Source organism: Oncorhynchus keta, chromosome 29, assembly GCF_023373465.1.
Source record: "Oncorhynchus keta strain PuntledgeMale-10-30-2019 chromosome 29, Oket_V2, whole genome shotgun sequence".
Taxonomy (NCBI): domain Eukaryota; kingdom Metazoa; phylum Chordata; class Actinopteri; order Salmoniformes; family Salmonidae; genus Oncorhynchus; species Oncorhynchus keta.
This window is the reverse complement of record NC_068449.1, coordinates 328,958-355,000: the sequence shown is the minus strand read 5'-3', so window position 1 is coordinate 355,000 and position 26,043 is coordinate 328,958. Positions and strand designations below refer to the sequence as shown.

Below are 26,043 nucleotides of genomic sequence, written 5' to 3'. Positions count from 1 at the left end.
CATGGAGTGGTCTGTCTGATTTGTCCGTGGTGTGGTCTGTCTGATTTGTCCATGGAGTGGTCTGTCTGATTTGTCCATGGAGTGGTCTGTCTGATTTGTCCATGGAGTGGTCTGTCTGATTTGTCCGTGGAGTGGTCTGTCTGATTTGTCCATGGAGTGGTCTGTCTGATTTGTCCATGGAGTGGTCTGTCTGATTTGTTCATGGAGTGGTCTGTCTGATTTGTCCATGGAGTGGTCTGTCTGATTTGTCCATGGAGTGGTCTGTCTGATTTGTCCATGGAGTGGTCTGTCTGATTTGTCCATGGAGTGGTCTGCCTGATTTGTTAGTGGAGTGGTCTGCCTGATTTGTTAGTGGAGTGGTCTGCCTGATTTGTTAATGGAGTGGTCTGTCTGATTTGTTAGTGGAGTGGTCTGTCTGATTTGTCCATGGAGTGGTCTGTCTGATTTGTTAATGGAGTGGTCTGTCTGATTTGTTAGTGGTGTGGTCTGTCTGATTTGTCCATGGAGTGGTCTGTCTGATTTGTTGGAGTGGTCTGTCTGATTTGTTAGTGGTGTGGTCTGTCTGATTTGTCCATGGAGTGGTCTGTCTGATTTGTCCATGGAGTGGTCTGTCTGATTTGTTAGTGGAGTGGTCTGTCTGATTTGTCCATGGAGTGGTCTGTCTGATTTGTCCATGGAGTGGTCTGTCTGATTTGATGTGTGTTCAGATCCAGAGTCTGCGAGGGTTGCCAGCTCCAAGATCACCACCACCTTGGGACTAGTGGTCCATGCAGCAGGTAACATGTCTTCATTACACAGTGTTTCAGACCAACGTGTTTTTTTTAGGAAGAAGAGAGAAGGCTTGTTTGTGGATTGTTGTTGTGTTGATGGAGTAAAAACATTTCTGTTCCAGCGGATGGCGTGGCTCTTGGCGCAGCAGCTTCCACCTCTCAGACCAGTGTTCAGCTCATTGTCTTTGTGGCCATCATGCTTCACAAGGTACAGTGACAACGATAACACACCGTTCATCTTCTTAGTCCATGTTTTTTTTTTTGTTTCAAACAGTTTGTGTTTTTGTAACAGATGGTCACTGTGTTGCTTAACAGAATAGCCTCCTTCCTCACGAAACAATAGCCGGGCTATATACAGGTGGTACCGGTACAGAGTCAATGAGTCTCCTTCCTCACGAAGCCACACTGACAACATTCTATACAAACCAAATGATTTTCAGTTTAAAAATAAAAGATGAACAAAACAGACAAAAATAAACAACTGCGGGGCACGTTGAAACTGTAACCAATCAATGCTCTTCCTAAAGTTCAGTAGTCATTGGCTATATAAACTGTCTGTCCCCCTAGGCCCCAGCTGTCATTTGAACCCTGTCTTTCTTCCCCACCCAAACCCCAGGCCCCAGCAGCCTTTGGCCTGGTCTCAAACCAAATGATTTTCAGTTGGTAAAAATAAAGATGAACAAAACAGACAAAAATAAACACCTGCTGGTAACTTAGAAAGTAACCAATCAATGGTCTTATAAAGCCTCAGTTGTCATTGGTCTGTAGGGCAGAGGCAGAATGAGCCCAGAATGTTATTTGTCCTCTCTTTCCTGTCCCCCCAAACCCCTGTCCCCCAGGAGCCTGTCCCCTGGTCTCCTTCCTGATGCATGCTGGTCCCCTCAGGAACCGGATCCCCTCAGGACTCCTGTCTGGGACTCCTGTCCTCTGGCAGCACCTGTCCCCCAGGACTCCTTTGTAGGACTCAGCCCCTCAGTTGGTCCTCTCAGGGACTCCTGTCCCCTCAGGACTCCTGTCCCCTCAGGACTCCTGTCCCCTCAGGACTCCTGTCCTCTCAGGACTCCTGTCCCCTCAGGACTCCTGTCCCCTCAGGACTCCTGTCCTCTCAGGACTCCTGTCCTCTCAGGACTCCTGTCCCCTCAGGACTCCTGTCCCCTCAGGACTCCTGTCCCCTCAGGACTCCTGTCCCCAGCCCATAGAATGAAATGAAGCCCTGAGTATTCCTTCCAAACGTTCTCCCTCTATGGCTTTTCAAATATGTATTTCACTTTATGCTCCAGTCATGAGAATTGATGCTCATTCTAATTCCTCTTTTCTCTTTTCTTTCTTCCTGGTCTCGTCGACCTCTCTAGTCCAGCAAAGAGGCACTGTCAGATGTGAACGCCACGGGCGTGGCCATGTTGTTCTCTGCCGGGACCTTCCTGTACGTTGCCACGGTACATGTCCTTCCCGAGGTGGGCGGGACCGGACACAGCCACTCCCCCACACCGGGGAAGGAAACGGCGAAGGGACTGAGCAAGGTGGAGGTTGGGGCTCTGGTTCTGGGCTGTCTGATACCACTAGTGCTGTCTGTGGGGCACCAGCACTAGAGACACAGACCCAGAGGAGGAGAAGAGAGATCGGGTAGGAAGGAGGAGGGTCTAGAGGGAAAGCAGCCAAACAGATCTCTCTCTTGTGTCTTATGTATCTGTTCTTTGACTGCTGATTGGTTGGAGTGGGACAACGACTTGGATCAAGACCATTTAAAACCCACGCTGGAAGACACGGGGATGACGATGTCATTAATGACAACAACTTTCCCACTTTTTCTACGAGAAGTGTTGTCTGTTGACAACAAACTTGTACTTGTTTAAAAATGAAATATATATATTTGATTTGATTTTGAGCTCTAGGTAGACTGTACAGACAAGCAAGAGAGTTTGGATCGTGGTCGTGTCCTGTTTCAGACGAACTGTCGACTGACTCCCGAACTCGTATTGACGGGATATTTGTTTGAAGACTTGGGCTGTAATAAACTTAAAAACCTAAATATTGTGACATCTTGCAGTAAAAGTTCAGTTGTTTTGAAATCAGTGATTTTAAAAAATAATAATAAACTCGCTGGTTTTCAGACACACTTCGAATAACTTTACTCTCTTACTGTAAGATGAAAATGTGATAGTTATTTATGTTCTTGCTAGTGGGAATCGGGTTAAGTATTTAGAAGTTTTACATGTAAGTAGTTACATTTTCCTATGACTTTTTGATCTTACCTAATGGTTACTTATATATATCTCTGCTCTACTAGTAATATGAGACGTCTGAGAGAAATGTGTCCGTGAGACTGACCTTTTGTCAACTGAAAGTTAATGACTGTCTAGCTTCAGTCACATAAAGGAACGCTTGCCACAGGATAAGGCCTCTAAATGAGACACTGAAACATCTAAACCTATCACAGCCGTTCTTTCTTTCACATTTAACCCCTGGACCTGCTTCCCTGGTACAGGAAGTGAAGACGTGAATGTGGAGTAGAGTGAGGTTGCCACTATATGCTGATCTTTGGTCAGTTTTGTGTGTGTGTGTGTGTCCACTAATGGTTAAGGACAAAGCTGTACCTAGGGGAAACTTCACTCCTGAGCGATGATTGTATGGAGACAAAATGGCTACTAGTCTTTTTGACGGTGGTGGTGGTGGTCAAATAGACTAGTAGCCATTTTGTCTCCTTACAATATGTGAGTAGTCTTTGTACAGTGTATGAGTAGTCAGAGAGACGCATTATAATGACCTCTGAACTGAGGGACCAGCATTGTGGAGTGTAGACAGACAGACAGACAGACCGGCAGGCAGACAGACAGACCAGCAGACAGACAGACCAGCAGACAGACAGACCAGCAGACAGACAGACCAGCAGACAGACAGACCAGCAGACAGACAGACCGGCAGGCAGGCAGGCAGGCAGGCAGGCAGACAGACAGACAGACAGACAGACCAGCAGACAGACAGACAGACCAGCAGACAGACAGACAGACCAGCAGACAGACAGACAGACCAGCAGACAGACAGACAGACCAGCAGACAGACAGACAGTTTTGTCTGGACCACTTTGTTTTAATGATGTTATTAGTCACATGTGTCTCATCCAACAGGTGTAGACTTTACAGTGAAATGCTGACTTACAAGCCTTTGACCAACAACGCGGAGTTAAAAAAGTAAGAAAGAATAGCAAAGTAAGAAGTTTTTTACAATTCCTGACATTTAATCCTCGTAAAAACTCTCTGTCTTAGGTCAGTTAGGATCACCGGTTTATTTTAAGAATGTGAAATGTCAGAATAATAGTAGAGAGAATGATTTATTTCAGCTTTTATTTCTTTCATCACATTCCCAGTGGGTCAGAAGTTTACATACACTCAATTAGTATTTGATAGCATTGCCTTTAAATTGTTTAATTTAAATTGCCTTTAAATTGTTTAACGTTTCGGAGTAGCCTTCCACAAGCTTGTAACTGAATCAGGTTTTTAATTTGATCTTTATTTAACTAGGCAAGTCAGTTAAGAATGACAGATTTGTACCTTGTCAGCTCGGGGGTTTGAACCTGCAACCTTCCGGTTACTAGTCCAACGCTCTAACCACTAAGCTACCCTGCCGCACGTGTGCTCGCACACGCTTTTTCAGTTCTGCCCACACATTTTCTATGGGATTGAGGTCAGGGTTTTGTGATGGCCACTCCAATACCTTGACTTTGTTGTCCTTAAGCCATTTTGCCACAACTTTGGAAGTCTGCTTGGGGTCATTGTCCATTTGGACCCATTTAACTTCCTGACTGATGTCTTGAGACGTTGCTTCAATATATCCACATACTTTTCCGTCCTCATGATGCCATCTATTTTGTGAAGTACACCAGTCCCTCCTGCAGCAAAGCACCCCCACAACATGGTGCTTCACGGTTGGGATGGTGTTCTTTGGCTTGCCTCACCCTTTTTCCTCCAAACATAACGATGGTCATTATGGTCAAAGAGTTATTTGTCTTTAATCAGACCAGAGGACCATCTTCCTTGCTGAGCGGCCTTTCAGTTTATGTCGATATAGGACTCGTTTTACTGTGAATATTGATACTTTTGTACCTGTTTCCTCCAGCATCTTCACAAGGTCCTTTTCTGTTGTTGTTGTTGTACCTGAGCGGTATGACGGATGCGTGGTCCCATGGTGTATATACTTGGGTACTATTGTTTGTACAGATGAACGTGGTACCTTCAGGCGTTTGGAAATTTCTCCCAAGGATGAACCAGACTTGTGGAGGTTTACAAATTGTTTTCTGAGATCTTGGCTGATTTCTTTTGATTTTCCCATGATGTCAAGCAAAGAGGCACTGAGTTTGAAGGTTGGCCTTGAAATACGTCCACAGATACACCCCCAATTGGCTCAAATTATGTCAATTAGCCTATCAGAAGCTTCTAAAGCCATGACATAGTTTTCTGGAATTTTCCAAGCTGTTTAAAGGCACAGTCAATTTAGTGTATGTAAACTTCTGACCCACTGGAATTGTGATACAGTGAATTATAAGTGAAATAATCTGTCTAAACAATTGTTTGAAAAATTACTTGTGTCATGCACAAAGTAGATGTCCTAACCGACTTGCCAAAACTATAGTTTGTTAACAAGAAATTTGTGGAGTGGGTGAAAAACGAGTTTTATGACTCGTATGTTAAACTTCCAACTTCAACTGTACATGTATTTAGGGGTGAAGTGACTAGGATGGATAATAAACAATAGCAGCAGCGTATGGGAAGAGTAAAAGTGTGTGGAGTCAACATGCATTCGTGTGTGTGTGAGCGTATGTTGTGAATGTCGGTGTGAGTGTGAGCGTGTGTGTGTGTGTGTGTGTGTGTGTGTGTGTGTGAGCGTATGTTGTGAGTGTCGGTGTAGTGAGTGAGTGAGTGTGTGTGTGTAGTATGTGTGACTGTGTGGGTCGAGTCCAGCATAGAGCCAGTACAAGAGATCCAGTGCCAAAAATAGAGGGTGAATAGCCTGGACGGCCATTTGATTAACTGTTCGGCAGTTTTATGGCTTGGGGGTAGAAGCTGTTAAGGAGCCTTCTGGTCCCAGACTTCTGCGCTCTGGTTCCACTTGTCACCCGGTAGCAGAGAGAACAGACTTGGATGGCTGGAGTCTTTGACAATTTTTTAGGGCCTTCCTCTGACACTTGAGGTCCTGGGTGGCAGGGTGCTCGACCCCGGCGATTCGCACTACCCTCTGTAGCGCCTTAAGGTCGGATGCCAAGCAGTTGCCATACCAAGCGGCGACGCTGCCAGTCAAGATGCTCTCATGGGTGCAGAACTTTTTGAGGATCTGAGGGCCCGTGCCAAATCTTTTCAGCCTCCTGAGGGGTAAGAGGCGTTTTCATGACTGTGTTGATGATAGGTCCTTAGTGACGTGGACACAGAGAACCTAAAGTTCTCGACCGTCGATGTGAATGGGGGCCTGTTAGCCCCTCCGGTTCCTGTAGTCCAAGATCCGCTCTTTTGTCTTGCTGACGTGGTTGAGGGAGAGGTTGTTGTCCTTGCACCACACTGCCACCTCCCTATAGGCTGTCTCTTCGTTGTCGGTGACCAGGTCTCCTCCCTCCTCCCTATAGGCCGTCTCATCGTTGTCGGTGATCAGGCCTAACACCAGGTCTCCTCCCTCCTCCCTATAGGCTGTCTCATCATCGTCGGTGATCAGGTCTCTGACCTCCTCCCTATAGGCTGTCTCATCATCGTCGGTGATCAGGCCCTACCACCTGGTCTCCTCCCTCCTCCCTATAGGCTGTCTCATCATCGTCGGTGATCAGGTCTCTGACCTCCTCCCTATAGGCTGTCTCATCATCGTCGGTGATCAGGCCTACCACCAGGTCTCTGACCTCCTCCCTATAGGCTGTCTCATCGTTGTCGGTGACCAGGTCTCCTCCCTCCTCCCTATAGGCCGTCTCATCATCGTCGGTGATCAGGCCTACCACCAGGTCTCTGACCTCCTCCCTATAGGCTGTCTCCTCCCTGTCGGTGATCAGGCCTACCACCAGGTCTCCTCCCTCCTCCCTATAGGCTGTCTCATCATCGTACCACCGTTGTGTTGTCAGCAAATGTCATAATGATGTTGAAGTCGTACATGGCCACGCAGTCGTGTGAACAGGGAGTACAGGAGGGGACTGAGCATGCACCCCTGAGGGACCCCCATGTTGAAGGTCAGTGTGGCGGATGTGTTGTTTGCCTCCTCTCACCACCTGGGGGCGGTCCAGCAGGAAGTCCAAGATCCAGTTGCAGAGGGAGGTGTTTAGTCCCAGGGTCCTTAGCTTAGTGATGAGCTTTGACGGCACTGTGGTGTTGAACACTGAGCTGTAGTCAATGAACAGCATTCTCACGTAGGTATTCCTTTTGTCCACATGGGACAGGGCAGTGAGATCTGTAGATCGGTTGGAGTGATATATGAATTGGAGTGGGTCCGGGGTCCGATGATGGTGTTGATCTGAGCCAGGACCAGCCTTTCAAAGAATTTCATGACTACAGGTGTGAGTGCTATGGGGTGATAGTCATTAAGACAGGTTACCTTAGCGTTCTTGGGCACAGGGACTATGGTGGTCTGCTTGCAACATAAGTATGACAGACGGGGTCAGGGGGAGGTTGAAAATGTCAGTGAAGACACTTGCCTGCTGGTCAGCGCGTGCTCTCAGCACACATCTTGGTAATCTGTGCAGCCTTGTAAATGTTAACTTGTTTAAAGGTCTTACGTCAGCTACGCAGAACATGATCACGCAGTCATCTGGAACAGCTGGTTCTCTCATGTATGGTTCAGAGTTGCTTACCTCGAAGCGAGCATAGAAGGCATTTCGCTTGTCTGGTAGGCTCGCGTCATGGGTCAGCTCGCGGCTCGGTTTCCCTTTTGTAATCCATGATAGTTTACAAGCCCTGCCACATCCAACGAGCATCAGAGCCGGTGTAGTAGGATTCGATCTTAGTCCTGTATTAAAGCTTTGCCTGTCTGATGGTTCGTCGGAGGATGTAGTGGGGTTTCTTATAAGCGTCTGCATTAGTGTCCTGCTCCTTGAAAGAGGTAGCTCTAGCCTTTAGCTCAGTGCAGATGTTACCTGTAATCCATGGCTTCTGGTTGGGATATGTACGTACGGTCACTGTGGGGACGACATCGTCGATGACTTATGTAGTAAACTCCTCATAGCCTTCAGATGAATCCTGGAACATATTCCAGTCTGTGCTAGCGAAACAGCTAACTAACTAACTAGCGTCCGCTTCCTCGGACCACTTCCTGTTTGAGCTTCCAGTTTGAGTTTTCGCTTGTAAGCAGGAATGAGAAGGATAGATTTATGGTCAGATTTGCCAAATGGAGGGCGAGGGCGAGCTTTTTGTACACATCTCTGTGCGGAGTAAAAGTGATCTGGAGTTTTTGTGCTTCGAGTTGCACAGATGACATGCTGGTAGAAATGAGGTAAAAACAGATTTGAGATTTCCTGAATTAAAATCACGAGGAGCACCACCTCTGGGTGAAACGTCTTTGGGTAAATAGTATGTTCTACAGCTTATCATGAGGTATTCTAACTCCGAAGAGCAGAACCTCAAGACTTCCTTAATATTAGAGATCGTTCACCAGCTGTTGTTGACAGTCACACACCACCCCCATTGAGTTTGCCCGACGCTACCCTTCTATCAGATGAAAACCACTAATAAAATTAACCATGTCCTTGTGCAGCCACAAAAGCATAGTACATGATCGCGCGTGCAATGATGTCTGGGGAAAAAAAACTGTTTGTTGTTTTAAAGTATTTTTCTTCGCAAACGGACGTTTCACCACTATGGATTCCAGCTCTTAAAGGGATACTGCGAGATGTTCAGGATTTTTCTCATTTTTATGTGTCTGCGTGCAGTTTGGACATTATTGAAATGAAGATATCGTGAGCGAAACGGAATAGCTGAAAGACTCCCGGTACAGTAGTCAGCTCCTCTCAGGAGCATGGAAACAGACCTTCTAACATCTCCAAAGCTGGGTCATTTATAGTCTTACAAAGATAGACATTAGTAATCAATATTTGATAAATTAGTACATTTTTACTGATAATCATAAGAAACAAGATTCCACTCACGTTGTATCTGTCTCAATGGCACTGCTCTAACACGAGGAAGTGGATAGAATCTCTCATTTCTTATGAGTATCAGAAAAAATGATCTATTTTATAAAATCTCAGTTACTATGAATAACTTTGTTTTTTACCCCCGTAGTATCCCTTTAAGAGCAATAATCATGTTCCTGTTGTACGTCCAGAGAGTTGGTCCCTGCTCTGCCAGGAGGGGGGCATTGGATTTCTCCCAAATGCCTCCCTATTCCCTATGGTGGACATCTTTTGACCCGGCCCAAAGTAGTGAACTATATAAGGAATAGGGTCCCTGTTCTAAAGTAGTGCACTATATAGGGAATAGGTCTCTGGTCTAAAGTAGTGCACTATATAGGGAATAGGGCCCTGGTCTAAAGTAGTGCACTATATAGGGAATAGGGCCCTGGTCTAAAGTAGTGCACTATATAGGGAATAGGGCTCTGGTCTAAAGTAGTGCACTATATAGGGAATAGGGCCCTGGTCTAAAGTAGTGCACTATATTGGGAATAGGGCTCTGGTCTAAAGTAGTGCACTATATAGGGAATAGGGCTCTGGTCTGAAGTAGTGCACTATATAGGGAATAGGGCTCTGGTCTAAAGTAGTGCACTATATAGGGAATAGGGCCCTGGTCTAAAGTAGTGCACTATATAGGGAATAGGGCCCTGGTCTAAAGTAGTGCACTATATAGGGAATAGGGCCCTGGTCTAAAGTAGTGCACTATATAGGGAATATGGCCCTGGTCTAAAGTAGTGCACTATATAGGGAATAGGGCCCTGGTCTAAAGTAGTGCACTATATAGGGAATAGGGCCCTGGTCTAAAGTAGTGCACTATATAGGGAATATGGTTCCATTTGGGATGCACCCTTTGCCGCTTACATTGGGAAAGGACCTCCGCTAAATATCCTGCTTTAAGTCTGACTTTGTTTTCATGGGGGATTTACCTGCTTGTTGTTTTCATGGGGGATTTACCTGCTTGTTGTTTTCATGGGGGATTTACCTGCTTGTTGTTTTCACGGGGGATTTACCTGCTTATTGTTTTCATGGGGGATTTACCTGCTTGTTGTTTTCATGGGGGATTTACCTGCTTGTTGTTTTCATGGGGGATTTACCTGCTTGTTGTTTTCACAGGGGATTTACCTGCTTGTTGTTTTCACAGGGGATTTACCTGCTTGTTGTTTTCACGGGGGATTTACCTGCTTGTTGTTTTCACGGGGATTTACCTGCTTGTTGTTTTCATGGGGGATTTACCTGCTTGTTGTTTTCACGGGGGATTTACCTGCTTGTTGTTTTCATGGGGGATTTACCTGCTTGTTGTTTTCATGGGGGATTTACCTGCTTGTTGTTATCATGGGGGATTTACCTGCTTGTTGTTATCATGGGGGATTTACCTGCTTGTTGTTATCATGGGGGATTTACCTGCTTATTGTTTTCACGGGGGATTTACCTGCTTGTTGTTTTCACGGGGGATTTACCTGCTTGTTGTTTTCATGGGGGATTTACCTGCTTGTTGTTTTCATGGGGGATTTATCTTTGTTTTCGTGGTATTTTTACCCTCCATGAACAAATGGCTCACAGTACTTATGTGATGGCTCTTTGGTTCTCATATCAAGATGGAATTAACTACAGGCTACGTCCCAAATGGCACCCTTTTGACCAGAGCCCGATGGGTCGTAGTGCACTATGAAGGGAATTGGGTTTCATTTGGGACAGAAACAGACTCCTGGCTTTAACAATGTGTCTGTATTCCTAAGGATTTTAGCGCTGGCTTCAGAAGGAAGTCGTCTGATGTCGTAGACCTGCGTATTATCACACGCCCCGGTGACGGGAGCTGTTTCTATTGGTTGATGTGGAGGCTGGCTGCAGCTCTCCTCATTTCTGATTGGCTGGGGTTTGTAGGTGTCACTGTAACCGTGCCTACCCAGCAGAGCTCGTATGTATTTATGATGTATGTACATGTATCACAGGAAGATGGTGGCACCACAGTTGGGTTTGGACGGGTTTTGTGGTAATGACTGGAGCGGAATTAGTGGAATGGGATCAAATGCGTGGTTTCCATGTGGTTGATGCCATTCCATCTGCTCCGTTCCAGACATTGTTATGAGCCGTCATCCCCTGACATGTGTGTGTTGACAAACTTTTTCCACAATAAAATAACGGTCTCTCAGTGCATCCCAAATGACAACCTATTCTCTGTGTAGTGCACTACTTTAGACCAGAACCCTATGGGCCCCGGTGTAGGTAGTGCACTTAAAAGGTCATGCTTGTCATGAAATGTGATGATATTTGAAAGAAACCAGATCAAAGAAGGAATATAAAAGTGCGAGCAATGACTGTTTCTTCTACATTGACCGCATCACGAGAGACACGCCGAACGGGAGGAGCTGTATACAAACATTTCGATATCATTCAAAAGTATATCCGCAAAATTAGCTTGAGATGATTTTACTGCAACGTCGCATCCATGTGTCTTGACGCGGGACTTTTTTTTCAAAGAGCCGTCGGGTCAAAACGAGCTCATGAATATAAGCCCACTCAGCTTGTCTTTTTTTTTCAAACTTCCTGGTAGTTCGCCATGAGAGGGAAAAAAAGGTACTTTTCAGAATGACCGTTCAGAACCTTTTTTTAATGGGGTTTGCCATTGGAAGGCCTTCCAATAATACTTAGAGGTGCTCTACTCACCTTTACCCACAGAGGGGGTGTGTGAGGCTCGCTCTCATTCTGTTGGCCTGGGCAGCACAGGCTACAGTGCTACCGTGGTTTCTGGCCTTGCAGGGCAGCGGGAATAGGAAGGACCAGGTCACAAAAGGTTTGAGTGGGGAGTCCAGTCTAAATATAAATAACATTTTATTATAAGTTGTAAGTTATATCTTTGAATTGAGTTTTACATAGTTACATAGTAATTTAACTAATATTATGAGAACACAAGAAAAACAACCATTAGCACTCACTTCTGTCATCATGAAGTGCTTAGAGAGACTAGTCAAGGACCATTTCACCTCCACCCTACCTGACACCTTAGACCCACCCACTCCAATTTTCTTACCGCCCCAATAGGTCCACAGACGACGCAATCGCAACCACACTGGACACGGCCCTAACCCATCTGGACAAGAGGAATACCTATGTGAAAATGCTGTTCATCGACTACAGCTCAGCATTTCACACCATAGTACCCTCCAAACTCGTAATCGAGCTCGAGATCCTGGGTCTCGACCCCGCCCTGTGCAACTGGGTACTGGACTTCCTGACAGTCCGCCCCCAGGTGGTGAGGGAAGGTAACAACATCTCCACCCCGCTGATCCTCAACACTAGGGCCCCACAAGGGTGCGTTCTCAGCCCTCTCCCGTACTCTCTGTTCACCCACGACTGCGTGGCCATGCACGCCTCCAACTCAATCATCAAGTTTGCGGACGACACTACAGTGGTAGGCTTGATTACCAACAACGACGAGACGGCCTACAGGGAGGAGGTGAGGGCCCTCGGAGTGTGGTGTCAGGAAAATAACCTCACACTCAACATCAACAAAAGAAAGGAGATGATTGTGGACTTCAGGAAGGAGGCACAGCAGCGCCTCTTCAACCTCAGGAGGCTGAAGAAATTTGGCTTGTCACCAAAAGCACTCACAAACTTCTACATGCACAATCGAGAGCATCCTGTCGGGCTATCACCGTCTGGTACGGCAACTGCTCCGCCCTCAACCGTAAGGCTCTCCAGAGGGTAGTGAGGTCTGCACAACGCATCACCGGGGGCAAACTACCTGCCCTCCAGGACACCTACACCACCCGATGTTACAGGAAGGCCATAAAGATCATCAAGGACAACAACCAGCCGAGCCACTGCCTGTTCACCCCGCTATCATCCAGAAGGCGAGGTCAGTACAGGTGCATCAAAGCAGGGACCGAGAGACTGAAAAACAGCTTCTATCTCAAGGCCATCAGACTGTTTAACAGCCACCACTAACATTGAGTGGCTGCTGCCAACATACTGACTCAACTCCAGCCACTTTAATAATGGAAATTGATGGAAATTTACGCAAAAATGTATCACTTGCCACTTTAAACAATGTCACTTAATATAATGTTTACATACCCTACATTAGTCATCTCATACGTATATACTGTACTATATACCATCTACTGCATCTTGCCTATGCCGTTCTGTACCATCACTCATTCATATATCTTTATGAACATATTCCCTTTACACTTGTGTGTATAAGACAGTAGTTGTGGAATTGTTAGGTTAGATTACTCGTTGGTTATTACTGCATTGTTGGAACTAGAAGCACAAGCATTTCGCATTAACATCTGCTAACCATGTGTATGTGACAAATAAAATTTTATTTGAAATCCCTGAGCAGTTTCCTTCCTCTCCGGCAACTGAGTTAGGAAGGACGCCTGTATCTTTGTAGTCACTGGGTGTATTGATATACCGTTCAAAGTGTAATTAATATCTTCACCATGCTCAAAGGGATATTCAATGTCTGCTTTTTTTGTTACCCATCTACCAGTAGGTGGCCTTCTTTGCGAGGCATTGGAAAACCTCCCTGGACTTTGTGGTTGAATCTGTGTTTGAAATTCACTGCTCGACTGAAGGACCGTGCAGATAATTGTATGTGTGGGGTACAGAGATGAGGTAGTCACTCAGAAATCATGTCAAACACTATTATTGCACACAGAGTGAGTCTATGCAACCTTTTATGTGACTCAGGGTTAGGCCCCTTTTTCTCAATTTCTGCCTGAATCACGTGCCCAAAGCAAACTGCCTGTTGCTCAGGCCCTGAAGCCAGGATATGCATATAATTGGTACCATAGGGAAGAAAACACTTTGAAGTTTGTAGAAATGTTCAAATAATGTAGGACAATATAACACGATAGATATAGGAGAAAATCCAAAGAAAAACCAACCGGAATATTGTTTTTTTGAGAGACCATCCTCTTAGAAATACAAGAGAAAGGTCATATTGAAAATTAGCTCCCTGGGTGCAATTCCTATGGCTTCCACAGGGTGTCAGCAGTCTATGTTGCAGGCTTATAACTTAAAAAACGAATAAGAAATATTAGTTGTAGTACAGGGACACAGTCTTGGAAATCCGTGTTTGCACGCGCCATGAAGACAGGACGCACCTGCTAAAATCGGTTTCCTATTGAACATACTGATTTCCGTAAGAAATATTACAGTTTGATTACATTTGAGGGAATCTGAGGAGTGAATAGAAATCTATTTTGACTTGTTGAAACAAAGTTTAGGGGTAGATTTTTGGATTCCTTTCTCTGCATGTTGAATCAAATCGTTGGCGCCAATTTTATCTAACAAAAACAACACTACATGTTATAGCTGGGACCCTTTGGATGACAAATCAGAGGAAGATTTTCAAAAAGTAAGTGAATATTTCATCCCTATTTGTGAATTTATGACACCTGTGCCAGTGGAAAATATATTTTGATGTGGGGAACTGTCCTCCAACAATCACATGGCATGTTTTCGCTGTAATAGCTACTGTAAATCGGACAGTTCAGTTAGATGAACAAGAATTTAAGCTTTCAGTCGATATAAAACACTTATGTACCTACGTGTTTAATATCCATAATTGTTATGAATATTTAATTGAATTAGGCAGCCCTCCAGTTTCACCGGAAGTTGTCTAGCTAGCGGGATGCCTCGCCCTAAAGCAAATGTTTACTCCTGACCTTGTCTAGGCTCCTTGCCATAACAAAGGGGTTGAATACTTACTGACTCAAGACATTTCAGGTTTTTATTTGTATTAATTTGTAGAAATAATTCCACTTTATGGGGTACTGTGTGAAGGTCAGTGGATGTGAATCGTTTCTGAAGGCACTGTAGCTTCCTAACCAAGTACAGCCATTTGGGATGGGGACCAGTATGTTCAGCAACATGAAGTTAGTATAATTTTTTTTTAAACTGAAGAAATGTGTACCTACTGTCTCCAGCGTCTGATGTTCTCACTCCTTCTTCAGGTGTGTCACGCTGAGCTGCACCTGGCCACCTGTTTCCAGCCTGTTAACGGACACCTGGTCACCTGTTTCCAGCCTGTTAACGGACACCTGGTCACCTGTTTCCAGCTTGTTAACGGACACCTGGTCACCTGTTTCCAGCCTGTTAACGGACACCTGGTCACCTGTTTCCAGCCTGTTAACGGACACCTGGTCACCTGTTTCCAGCCTGTTAACGGACACCTGGTCACCTGTTTCCAGCCTGTTAACGGATACCTGGCCACCTGTTAACGGACACCTGGTCACCTGTTTCCAGCCTGTTAACGGACACCTGGTCACCTGTTTCCAGCCTGTTAACGGGATACCTGGCCACCTGTTAACGGACACCTGGTCACCTGTTTCCAGCCTGTTAACGGGATACCTGGCCACCTGTTAACGGACACCTGGTCACCTGTTTCCAGCCTGTTAACGGACACCTGGTCACCTGTTTCCAGCCTGTTAACGGACACCTGGTCACCTGTTTCCAGCCTGTTAACGGATACCTGGCCACCTGTTAACGGACACCTGGTCACCTGTTTCCAGCCTGTTAACGGGACACCTGGTCACCTGTTTCCAGCTTGTTAACGGACACCTGGCCACCTGTTTCCAGCCTGTTAACGGACACCTGGTCACCTGTTTCCAGCCTGTTAACGGACACCTGGCCACCTGTTTCCAGCCTGTTAACGGACACCTGGTCACCTGTTTCCAGCCTGTTAACGGGACACCTGGTCACCTGTTTCCAGCCTGTTAACGGACACCTGGTCACCTGGTCACCTGTTTCCAGCCTGTTAACGGGACACCTGGCCACCTGTTTCCAGTCTGTTAATGGACACCTGGCCACCTGTTTCCAGTCTGTTAATGGACACCTGGCCACCTGTTTCCAGTCTGTTAACGGACACCTGGTCACCTGTTTCCAGCCTGTTAACGGATACCTGGCCACCTGTTAACGGACACCTGGTCACCTGTTTCCAGCCTGTTAACGGACACCTGGCCACCTGTTTCCAGCCTGTTAACGGACACCTGGTCACCTGTTTCCAGCCTGTTAACGGACACCTGGCCACCTGTTTCCAGCCTGTTAACGGACACCTGGTCACCTGTTTCCAGCCTGTTAACGGACACCTGGTCACCTGTTTCCAGCCTGTTAACGGACACCTGGTCACCTGGTCACCTGGTCACCTGGTCACCTGTTTCCAGCTTGTTAACGGTCACCTGGTCACCTGTTTCCAGCCTGTTAACGGACACCTGGTCACCTGTTTCCAGCCTGTTAACGGGACACCTGGTCACCTGTTTCCAGCCTGTTAACGGACACCTGGCCACCTGTTTCCAGCCTGTTAACGGACACCTGGCCACCTGTTTCCAGTCTGTTAACGGGACACCTGGTCACCTGGTCACCTGTTTCCAGTCTGTTAACGGACACCTGGTCACCTGTTTCCAGTCTGTTAACGGGACACCTGGCCACCTGTTTCCAGTCTGTTAACGGGACACCTGGTCACCTGTTTCCAGCTTGTTAACGGTCACCTGGTCACCTGTTTCCAGTCTGTTAACGGTCACCTGGTCACCTGTTTCCAGTCTGTTAACGGTCACCTGGTCACCTGTTTCCAGTCTGTTAACGGGACACCTGGCCACCTGTTTCCAGCCTGTTAATGGACACCTGGTCACCTGTTTCCAGCCTGTTAACGGGACACCTGGTCACCTGTTTCCAGCTTGTTAACGGTCACCTGGTCACCTGTTTCCAGCCTGTTAACGGACACCTGGTCACCTGTTTCCAGCCTGTTAACGGGACACCTGGTCACCTGTTTCCAGCCTGTTAACGGACACCTGGTCACCTGGTCACCTGTTTCCAGCCTGTTAATGGACACCTGGTCACCTGTTTCCAGCCTGTTAACGGGACACCTGGTCACCTGTTTCCAGCCTGTTAACGGACACCTGGTCACCTGTTTCCAGCCTGTTAACGGGATACCTGGCCACCTGTTAACGGACACCTGGTCACCTGTTTCCAGCCTGTTAACGGACACCTGGTCACCTGTTTCCAGCCTGTTAACGGGACACCTGGTCACCTGTTTCCAGCCTGTTAACGGACACCTGGTCACCTGTTTCCAGCCTGTTAACGGACACCTGGTCACCTGTTTCCAGCCTGTTAACGGGACACCTGGTCACCTGTTTCCAGCCTGTTAACGGACACCTGGTCACCTGGTCACCTGTTTCCAGCCTGTTTCCAGCCTGTTAACGGACACCTGGTCACCTGGTCACCTGTTTCCAGCCTGTTAACGGGACACCTGGTCACCTGTTTCCAGCTTGTTAACGGACACCTGGTCACCTGTTTCCAGCCTGTTAACGGGACACCTGGTCACCTGTTTCCAGCCTGTTAACGGGACACCTGGTCACCTGTTTCCAGCCTGTTAACGGACACCTGGTCACCTGTTTCCAGCCTGTTAACGGACACCTGGTCACCTGGTCACCTGTTTCCAGCCTGTTAACGGACACCTGGTCACCTGGTCACCTGTTTCCAGCCTGTTAACGGGACACCTGGTCACCTGTTTCCAGCCTGTTAACGGACACCTGGTCACCTGTTTCCAGCCTGTTAACGGGACACCTGGCCACCTGTTTCCAGCCTGTTAACGGACACCTGGTCACCTGTTTCCAGCCTGTTAACGGACACCTGGTCACCTGTTTCCAGCCTGTTAATGGACACCTGGTCACCTGTTTCCAGCCTGTTAACGGGACACCTGGCCACCTGTTTCCAGCCTGTTAACGGACACCTGGTCACCTGTTTCCAGTCTGTTAATGGACACCTGGTCACCTGTTTCCAGCTTGTTAACGGACACCTGGTCACCTGGTCACCTGTTTCCAGCCTGTTAACGGACACCTGGTCACCTGTTTCCAGCCTGTTAACGGACACCTGGTCACCTGTTTCCAGCCTGTTAACGGACACCTGGTCACCTGTTTCCAGTCTGTTAATGGACACCTGGCCACCTGTTTCCAGCTTGTTAACGGACACCTGGTCACCTGTTTCCAGCTTGTTAACGGACACCTGGCCACCTGTTTCCAGCTTGTTAACGGACACCTGGTCACCTGGTCACCTGTTTCCAGCCTGTTAACGGGATACCTGGCCACCTGTTAACGGACACCTGGTCACCTGTTTCCAGCCTGTTAACGGACACCTGGTCACCTGTTTCCAGCCTGTTAACGGGACACCTGGTCACCTGTTTCCAGCCTGTTAACGGACACCTGGTCACCTGGTCACCTGTTTCCAGCCTGTTAACGGACACCTGGCCACCTGTTTCCAGCCTGTTAACGGACACCTGGTCACCTGTTTCCAGCCTGTTAACGGATACCTGGCCACCTGTTAACGGACACCTGGTCACCTGTTTCCAGCCTGTTAACGGACACCTGGCCACCTGTTTCCAGCCTGTTAACGGACACCTGGTCACCTGTTTCCAGCCTGTTAACGGACACCTGGCCACCTGTTTCCAGCCTGTTAACGGACACCTGGTCACCTGTTTCCAGCCTGTTAACGGACACCTGGTCACCTGTTTCCAGCCTGTTAACGGGACACCTGGTCACCTGTTTCCAGCTTGTTAACGGTCACCTGGTCACCTGTTTCCAGCCTGTTAACGGACACCTGGTCACCTGTTTCCAGCCTGTTAACGGGACACCTGGTCACCTGTTTCCAGCCTGTTAACGGACACCTGGCCACCTGTTTCCAGCCTGTTAACGGACACCTGGCCACCTGTTTCCAGTCTGTTAACGGGACACCTGGTCACCTGGTCACCTGTTTCCAGTCTGTTAACGGACACCTGGTCACCTGTTTCCAGCCTGTTAACGGACACCTGGTCACCTGTTTCCAGCCTGTTAACGGGACACCTGGTCACCTGTTTCCAGCCTGTTAACGGACACCTGGTCACCTGTTTCCAGCCTGTTAACGGACACCTGGTCACCTGTTTCCAGCCTGTTAACGGACACCTGGTCACCTGTTTCCAGCCTGTTAACGGGACACCTGGTCACCTGTTAACGGGACACCTGGTCACCTGTTAACGGGACACCTGGTCACCTGTTAACGGGACACCTGGTCACCTGTTTCCAGCCTGTTAACGGGACACCTGGTCACCTGTTTCCAGCCTGTTAACGGACACCTGGTCACCTGTTTCCAGCCTGTTAACGGACACCTGGTCACCTGTTTCCAGCCTGTTAACGGACACCTGGTCACCTGGTCACCTGTTTCCAGCCTGTTAACGGACACCTGGTCACCTGTTTCCAGCCTGTTAACGGGACACCTGGTCACCTGTTTCCAGCCTGTTAACGGACACCTGGTCACCTGTTTCCAGCCTGTTTCCAGCCTGTTTCCAGCCTGTTAACGGACACCTGGTCACCTGTTTCCAGCCTGTTAACGGACACCTGGCCACCTGTTTCCAGCCTGTTAACGGACACCTGGTCACCTGTTTCCAGCCTGTTAACGGACACCTGGTCACCTGTTTCCAGCCTGTTTCCAGCCTGTTAACGGGACACCTGGTCACCTGTTTCCAGCCTGTTTCCAGCCTGTTAACGGGACACCTGGTCACCTGGCCACCTGTTTCCAGCCTGTTAACGGACACCTGGCCACCTGTTTCCAGCCTGTTAACGGACACCTGGCCACCTGTTTCACAGACGCATCTGACTACAGGCTCTCGTTGCCATAACAAAGGGGTTGAATACTTACTGACTTAAGACGTTTCAGGTTTTCATTTTAAATTTGTTTGTAAACATGAAAAGCATTTTATTTAATAAAATATTTTTTTATTAAAAATAAATATGTTTTATTGTATATGGCATACAAGCCATCTATATACTGTCCTCTATTAATGATTCAAGGACATCTGGAAAAAAGAATGTATATAGTTATTGAGCCAATAGGATGTGAGCAGCTTTTTAACCACTGTGACATGATGGTATAAACAAACTAGCTACATACAGTACAGGCAGTTTGACCTGACCTCTACACCAAAGATGTACTCTTGAAAATAGAAATGCAATTGTGAATCACCCATATAGCCAACACACACACACACACACACACACACACACACACACACACACAATGCAAGTCGACTTGGAAACCACGTTGGGATTTATTTATTCTCGTCTTTGATTGTGTATTTGTATTTACATAGATTGCCAACTTTATAAAAAAAAAGCTTTGAATACATTTTGAAGGTAAAACTGACAGAGATAGATTTGTATCTGATATAATTATAATATGAAACCAGTTTCTAACTTAGCCTGGTCACAGATCTGTTTTGTGCTGTATTGCTTCGACAATGACCATAGGATTTGACAAGACAACACAAACAGATTTGGGACAGGAATAGGTTCAATGCTACATGGGTATATTCTGTTCTCGACCAGAAACACAAGGTAAGAAACACTCATCACACTCACTGCTAAACAAGCATCTCACTGTAAATTATACAAATTAATATATACAGAGTATTCAACTTGTCTTTATCCACATTTTGTTACATTACAGCCTTATTCTAAAGTGAATTAAATCCCCCAAAAATTCAACTCATCAATCTACACACAATGCACCATAATGACGAAGCAAAAAACAGGTTTTTAGAAATGTTAGCAAGTTTATACAAATAAAAAAACTGAAATATAACATTTACATAAGTATTCAGACCTTTTACTCAGGGGGATGGTGCCAGTTTTCCTCCAGACGGGACGCTTGACATTCAGGCCAAAGAGTTCAATCTTGGTTTCATCAGACCAGAGAATCTTGTTTCTCATGGTCTGAGAGTCTTTAGGTGTCTTTTGGCAAACTCCAAGCAGGCTGTCATGTCTTTTACTGAGGAGTGGCTTCTGTCTGGTCACTCTATCATCGACACAATCCTGTCTCGGAGCTCTACGGATAATTCCTTCGACCTCATGGTTTGGTTTTTGCTCTGACATGCACTGTTAACTGTGGTACCTTTATATAGACAGGTGTGTGCCTTTCGAAATCATGTCCAATCAATTAAATTGACCACAGATGGACTCCAAGGAAGTTGTAGAAACATCTCAAGGATGATCAATGGAAACAGGATGCACCTGAGCTCAAATTCAAGTCTCATAGCAAAGAGTCTGAATACTTACGCAAATAAAGGTATGTCTGTTTTTCGCTTTGTCATTATGGGGTATTGTGATGTCATTATGGGGTATTGTGATGCCATTATGGGGTATTGTGATGCCATTATGGGGAATTGTGATGCCATTATGGGGTATTGGAATGTCATTATGGGGAATTGGAATGTCATTATGGGGTATTGTGATGTCATTATGGGGTATTGTGATGTCATTATGGGGTATTGTGATGTCATTATGGGGTATTGTGATGTCTTTATGGGGTATTGTGATGTTATTATGGGGTATTGTGATGTTATTATGGGGTATTGTGATGTCATTATGGGGTATTGTGATGTCATTATGGGTTATTGTGTGTAGATTGATGAGGAACATTTTTATTTAATCCATTTTAGAATAAGGCTGTAACGTAACAAAATGTGGAACTAGTTAATGGTTCTGAATACTTTCTGAATGCAGTGTATAACTTAACACATGACGTACCAATGGCGGAAAATAAGCCCTCATGTTTTAGGCAAACATAACATCATATTGAACCTGTGGTAATAATGTTCAACCTAGGCCTTGTTCTGGTTCAATACACTGAAGCCCTTTAAGAGCCCATTGAGGATAGCCCTGTGGGTCAGCGATCAGTAGGTCAGTGTTCTGTAGGTCAGTGTTCTGTAGGTCAGTGTTCTGTAGGTCAGCATTCTGTAGGACAGTGTTCTGTAGGACAGCGTTCTGGTTCAATACACTGAAGCCCTTTAAGAGCCCATTGAGGATAGCCCTGTGGGTCAGCGTTCAGTAGGTCAGTGTTCTGTAGGTCAGTGTTCTGTAGGTCAGTGTTCTGTAGGTCAGCGTTCTGTAGGACAGTGTTCTGTAGGTCAGTGTTCTGTAGGTCAGCGTTCTGCAGGTCAGCGTTCTGTAGGTCAGTGTTCTGTAGGTCAGCGTTCTGGTTCAATACACTGAAGCCCTTTAAGAGCCCATTGAGGATAGCCCTGTGGGTCAGCGTTCAGTAGGTCAGTGTTCTGTAGGTCAGTGTTCTGTAGGTCAGTGTTCTGTAGGTCAGTGTTCTGTAGGTCAGTGTTCTGTAGGTCAGCGTTCTGTAGGTCAGCGTTCTGTAGGTCAGCGTTCTGTAGGTCAGCGTTCTGTAGGTCAGCGTTCTGTAGGTCAGTGTTCTGTAGGTCAGCGTTCTGTAGGTCAGCGTTCTGTAGGTCAGTGTTCTGTAGGTCAGCGTGTTCTGGTTCTGTGTAAGCCCTTTTAAGAGCCCATTGAGGATAGCCCTGTGGGTCAGCGTGTTCTGTATCAGTAGGTCAGCGTTCTGTAGGACAGTGTTCTGTAGGTCAGTGTTCTGTAGGTCAGTGTTCTGTAGGTCAGCGTTCTGCAGGTCAGTGTTCTGTAGGTCAGTGTTCTGTAGGTCAGTGTTCTGGTTCAATACACTGAAGCCCTTTTAAGAGCCCAGTAGCCCTTCAGCGATCAGTAGGTCAGTGTTCTGTAGGACAGTGTTCTGTAGGTCAGTGTTCTGTAGGACAGTGTTCTGTAGGTCAGTGTTCTGTAGGTCAGTGTTCTGTAGGACAGTGTTCTGTAGGTCAGTGTTCTGTAGGTCAGTGTTCTGTAGGTCAGTGTTCTGTAGGTCAGTGTTCTGTAGGTCAGTGTTCTGTAGGTCAGTGTTCTGTATCAGTTCTGGGACAGTGTTCTGATCAGTGTTCTGTAGGTCAGTGTTCTGATCAGTAGGTCAGTGTTCTGTAGGACAGTGTTCTGTAGGTCAGTGTTCTGTAGGTCAGTGTTCTGTAGGACAGTGTTCTGTAGGACAGCAGTGTTCTGTAGGTCAGTGTTCTGTAGGACAGTGTTCTGTAGGACAGTGTTCCGTAGGTCAGTGTTCTGTAGGTCAGGTGTTCTGTAAGTCAGTCTTCTGTAGGACGGTGTTCTGTAGGTCAGTGTTCTTGTGAACAGTTTTCTGTAGGTCAGTGTTCTGTAGGTCAGTGTTCTGTAGGTCAGTGTTCTGTAGGTCAGTGTTCTGTAGGTCAGTGTTCTGTAAGTCAGTGTTCTGTAGGTCAGTGTTCTGTAGGTCAGTGTTCTGTAGGTCAGTGTTCTGTAGGTCAGTGTTCTGTAGGTCAGTGTTCTGTAGGTCAGTGTTCTGTAGGTCAGTGTTCTGTAGGACAGTGTTCTGTAGGTCAGTGTTCTGTAGGTCAGTGTTCTGTAGGACAGTGTTCTGTAGGACAGTGTTCTGTAGGTCAGTGTTCTGTAGGTCAGTGTTCTGTAGGTCAGTGTTCTGTAGGACAGTGTTCTGTAGGTCAGTGTTCTGTAGGTCAGTGTTCTGTAGGTCAGTGTTCTGTAGGTCAGTGTTTTGTAGGTCAGTGTTCTGTAGGTCAGTGTTCTGTAGGTCAGTGTTCTGTAAGTCAGTGTTCTGTAAGTCAGTGTTCTGTAGGACGGTGTTCTGTAAGTCAGTGTTCTGTAGGTCAGTGTTCTGTAGGTCAGTGTTCTGTAGGTCAGTGTTCTGTAGGTCAGTGTTCTGTAGGTCAGTGTTCTGTAGGTCAGTGTTCTGTAGGTCAGTGTTCTGTAAGTCAGTGTTCTGTAGGTCAGTGTTCTGTAAGTCAGTGTTCTGTAAGTCAGTGTTCTGTAGGTCAGTGTTCTGTAGGACAGTGTTCTGTAAGTCAGTGTTCTGTAGGTCAGTGTTCTGTAGGTCAGTGTTCTGTAGGTCAGTGTTCTGTAGGACAGTGTTCTGTAGGTCAGTGTTCTGTAGGTCAGTGTTCTGTAGGTCAGTGTTCTGTAGGTCAGTGTTCTGTAGGTCAGTGTTCTTGTGAACAGTTTTCTGTAGGTCAGTGTTCTGTAGGTCAGTGTTCTGTAGGTCAGTGTTCTGTAGGTCAGTGTTCTGTAGGTCAGTGTTCTGTAGGTCAGTGTTCTGTAGGTCAGTGTTCTGTAGGTCAGTGTTCTGTAGGTCAGTGTTCTGTAGGACAGTGTTCTGTAGGTCAGTGTTCTGTAGGTCAGTGTTCTGTAGGTCAGTGTTCTGTAGGTCAGTGTTCTTGTGGACAGTTTTCTGTAGGTCAGTGTTCTGTAGGTCAGTGTTCTGTAGGACAGTGTTCTGTAGGTCAGTGTTCTGTAGGTCAGTGTTCTGTAGGTCAGTGTTCTGTAAGTCAGTGTTCTGTAGGTCAGTGTTCTGTAGGACAGTGTTCTGTAGGTCAGTGTTCTGTAGGTCAGTGTTCTGTAGGTCAGTGTTCTGTAGGACAGTGTTCTGTAGGTCAGTGTTCTGTAGGTCAGTGTTCTGTAGGTCAGTGTTCTGTAGGTCAGTGTTCTGTAGGACAGTGTTCTGTAGGACAGTGTTCTGTAGGACAGTGTTCTGTAGGACAGTGTTCTGTAGGACAGTGTTCTGTAGGTCAGTGTTCTGTAGGTCAGTGTTCTGTAGGTCAGTGTTCTGTAGGTCAGTGTTCTGTAGGTCAGTGTTCTGTAGGTCAGTGTTCTTGTGAACAGTTTTCTGTAGGTCAGTGTTCTGTAGGTCAGTGTTCTGTAGGTCAGTGTTCTGTAGGTCAGTGTTCTGTAGGTCAGTGTTCTGTAGGTCAGTGTTCTGGAGGTCAGTGTTCTGTAGGTCAGTGTTCTGTAGGTCAGTGTTCTTGTGTACAGTGTTCTGTAGGTCAGTGTTCTGTAGGTCAGTGTTCTGTAGGACAGTGTTCTGTAGGTCAGTGTTCTGTAGGCCAGTGTTCTGTAGGTCAGTGTTCTGTAGGACAGTGTTCTGTAGGTCAGTGTTCTGTAGGTCAGTGTTCTGTAGGACAGTGTTCTGTAGGTCAGTGTTCTGTAGGTCAGTGTTCTGTAGGTCAGTGTTCTGTAGGTCAGTGTTCTGTAGGTCAGTGTTCTTGTGGACAGTTTTCTGTAGGTCAGTGTTCTGTAGGTCAGTGTTCTGTAGGACAGTGTTCTGTAGGTCAGTGTTCTGTAGGACAGTGTTCTGTAGGTCAGTGTTCTGTAGGTCAGTGTTCTGTAGGTCAGTGTTCTGTAGGACAGTGTTCTGTAGGTCAGTGTTCTGTAGGTCAGTGTTCTGTAGGTCAGTGTTCTGTAGGACAGTGTTCTGTAGGTCAGTGTTCTGTAGGTCAGTGTTCTGTAGGTCAGTGTTCTGTAGGACAGTGTTCTGTAGGACAGTGTTCTGTAGGTCAGTGTTCTGTAGGACAGTGTTCTGTAGGACAGTGTTCTGTAGGTCAGTGTTCTGTAGGTCAGTGTTCTGTAGGTCAGTGTTCTGTAGGTCAGTGTTCTGTAGGTCAGTGTTCTGTAGGTCAGTGTTCTGTAGGACAGTGTTCTGTAGGACAGTGTTCTGTAGGACAGTGTTCTGTAGGTCAGTGTTCTGTAGGTCAGTGTTCTGTAGGACAGTGTTCTGTAGGACAGTGTTCTGTAGGACAGTGTTCTGTAGGTCAGTGTTCTGTAGGACAGTGTTCTGTAGGACAGTGTTCTGTAGGTCAGTGTTCTGTAGGTCAGTGTTCTGTAGGTCAGTGTTCTGTAGGTCAGTGTTCTGTAGGTCAGTGTTCTGTAGGACAGTGTTCTGTAGGTCAGTGTTCTGTAGGACAGTGTTCTGTAGGACAGTGTTCTGTAGGTCAGTGTTCTGTAAGTCAGTGTTCTGTAGGACGGTGTTCTGTAAGTCAGTGTTCTGAAGGATAGTGTTCTGTAAGTCAGTGTTCTGTAGGTCAGTGTTCTGTAGGTCAGTGTTCTGTAAGTCAGTGTTCTGTAGGTCAGTGTTCTGTAGGTCAGCAGTTCTGTAGGTCAGCAGTTTCTGTAGGAACAGTGTTCTGTAAGTCAGTGTTCTGTAGGTCAGTGTTCTGAAGGACGGTGTTCTGTAAGTCAGTGTTCTGTAAGTCAGTGTTCTGTAGGTCAGTGTTCTGTAGGACAGTGTTCTGTAAGTCAGTGTTCTGTAGGTCAGTGTTCTGTAGGTCAGTGTTCTGTAGGACAGTGTTCTGTAGGTCAGTGTTCTGTAGGACAGTGTTCTGTAGGACAGTGTTCTGTAGGTCAGTGTTCTGTAGGTCAGTGTTCTGTAGGTCAGTGTTCTGTAGGTCAGTGTTCTGTAGGTCAGTGTTCTGTAGGTCAGTGTTCTGTAGGTCAGCGTTCTGTAGGT

At 46.6% G+C, this 26,043-nt stretch overlaps 1 protein-coding gene and 1 long non-coding RNA gene across 3 annotated transcripts in view; one reads left to right on the top strand and one right to left on the bottom strand.

Annotated features, from left to right (window-relative positions):
* LOC118379597 (zinc transporter ZIP9) overlaps positions 1–5,535 on the top strand; it is an 18,350-nt gene extending 12,815 nt beyond the window's left edge. Inside the window, exons 4-8 of the mRNA XM_052485367.1 lie at positions 708–776; positions 893–978; positions 1,387–1,433; positions 1,610–1,740; positions 2,121–5,535. Of these exons, the coding sequence (XP_052341327.1) occupies positions 708–776; positions 893–978; positions 1,387–1,433; positions 1,610–1,740; positions 2,121–2,359 (572 nt within the window). The 3' untranslated portion in view covers positions 2,360–5,535. The remainder of the gene's footprint in view (positions 1–707; positions 777–892; positions 979–1,386; positions 1,434–1,609; positions 1,741–2,120) is intronic.
* Positions 5,536–15,593: 10,058 nt separating this feature from the next.
* Positions 15,594–19,645, bottom strand: LOC127913408 (uncharacterized). 2 transcript variants are annotated; one of them, XR_008085497.1, is made up of 3 exons: positions 19,436–19,645; positions 17,194–17,261; positions 15,594–15,981 (listed from the first exon to the last, which is right to left on the bottom strand). It is a non-coding gene; the product is annotated as an uncharacterized LOC127913408 (long non-coding RNA). The 2 variants fall into 2 exon arrangements; XR_008085498.1 differs by having other exon boundaries at positions 15,594–15,915.
* Between the last annotated feature and the right edge of the window lie 6,398 nt (positions 19,646–26,043).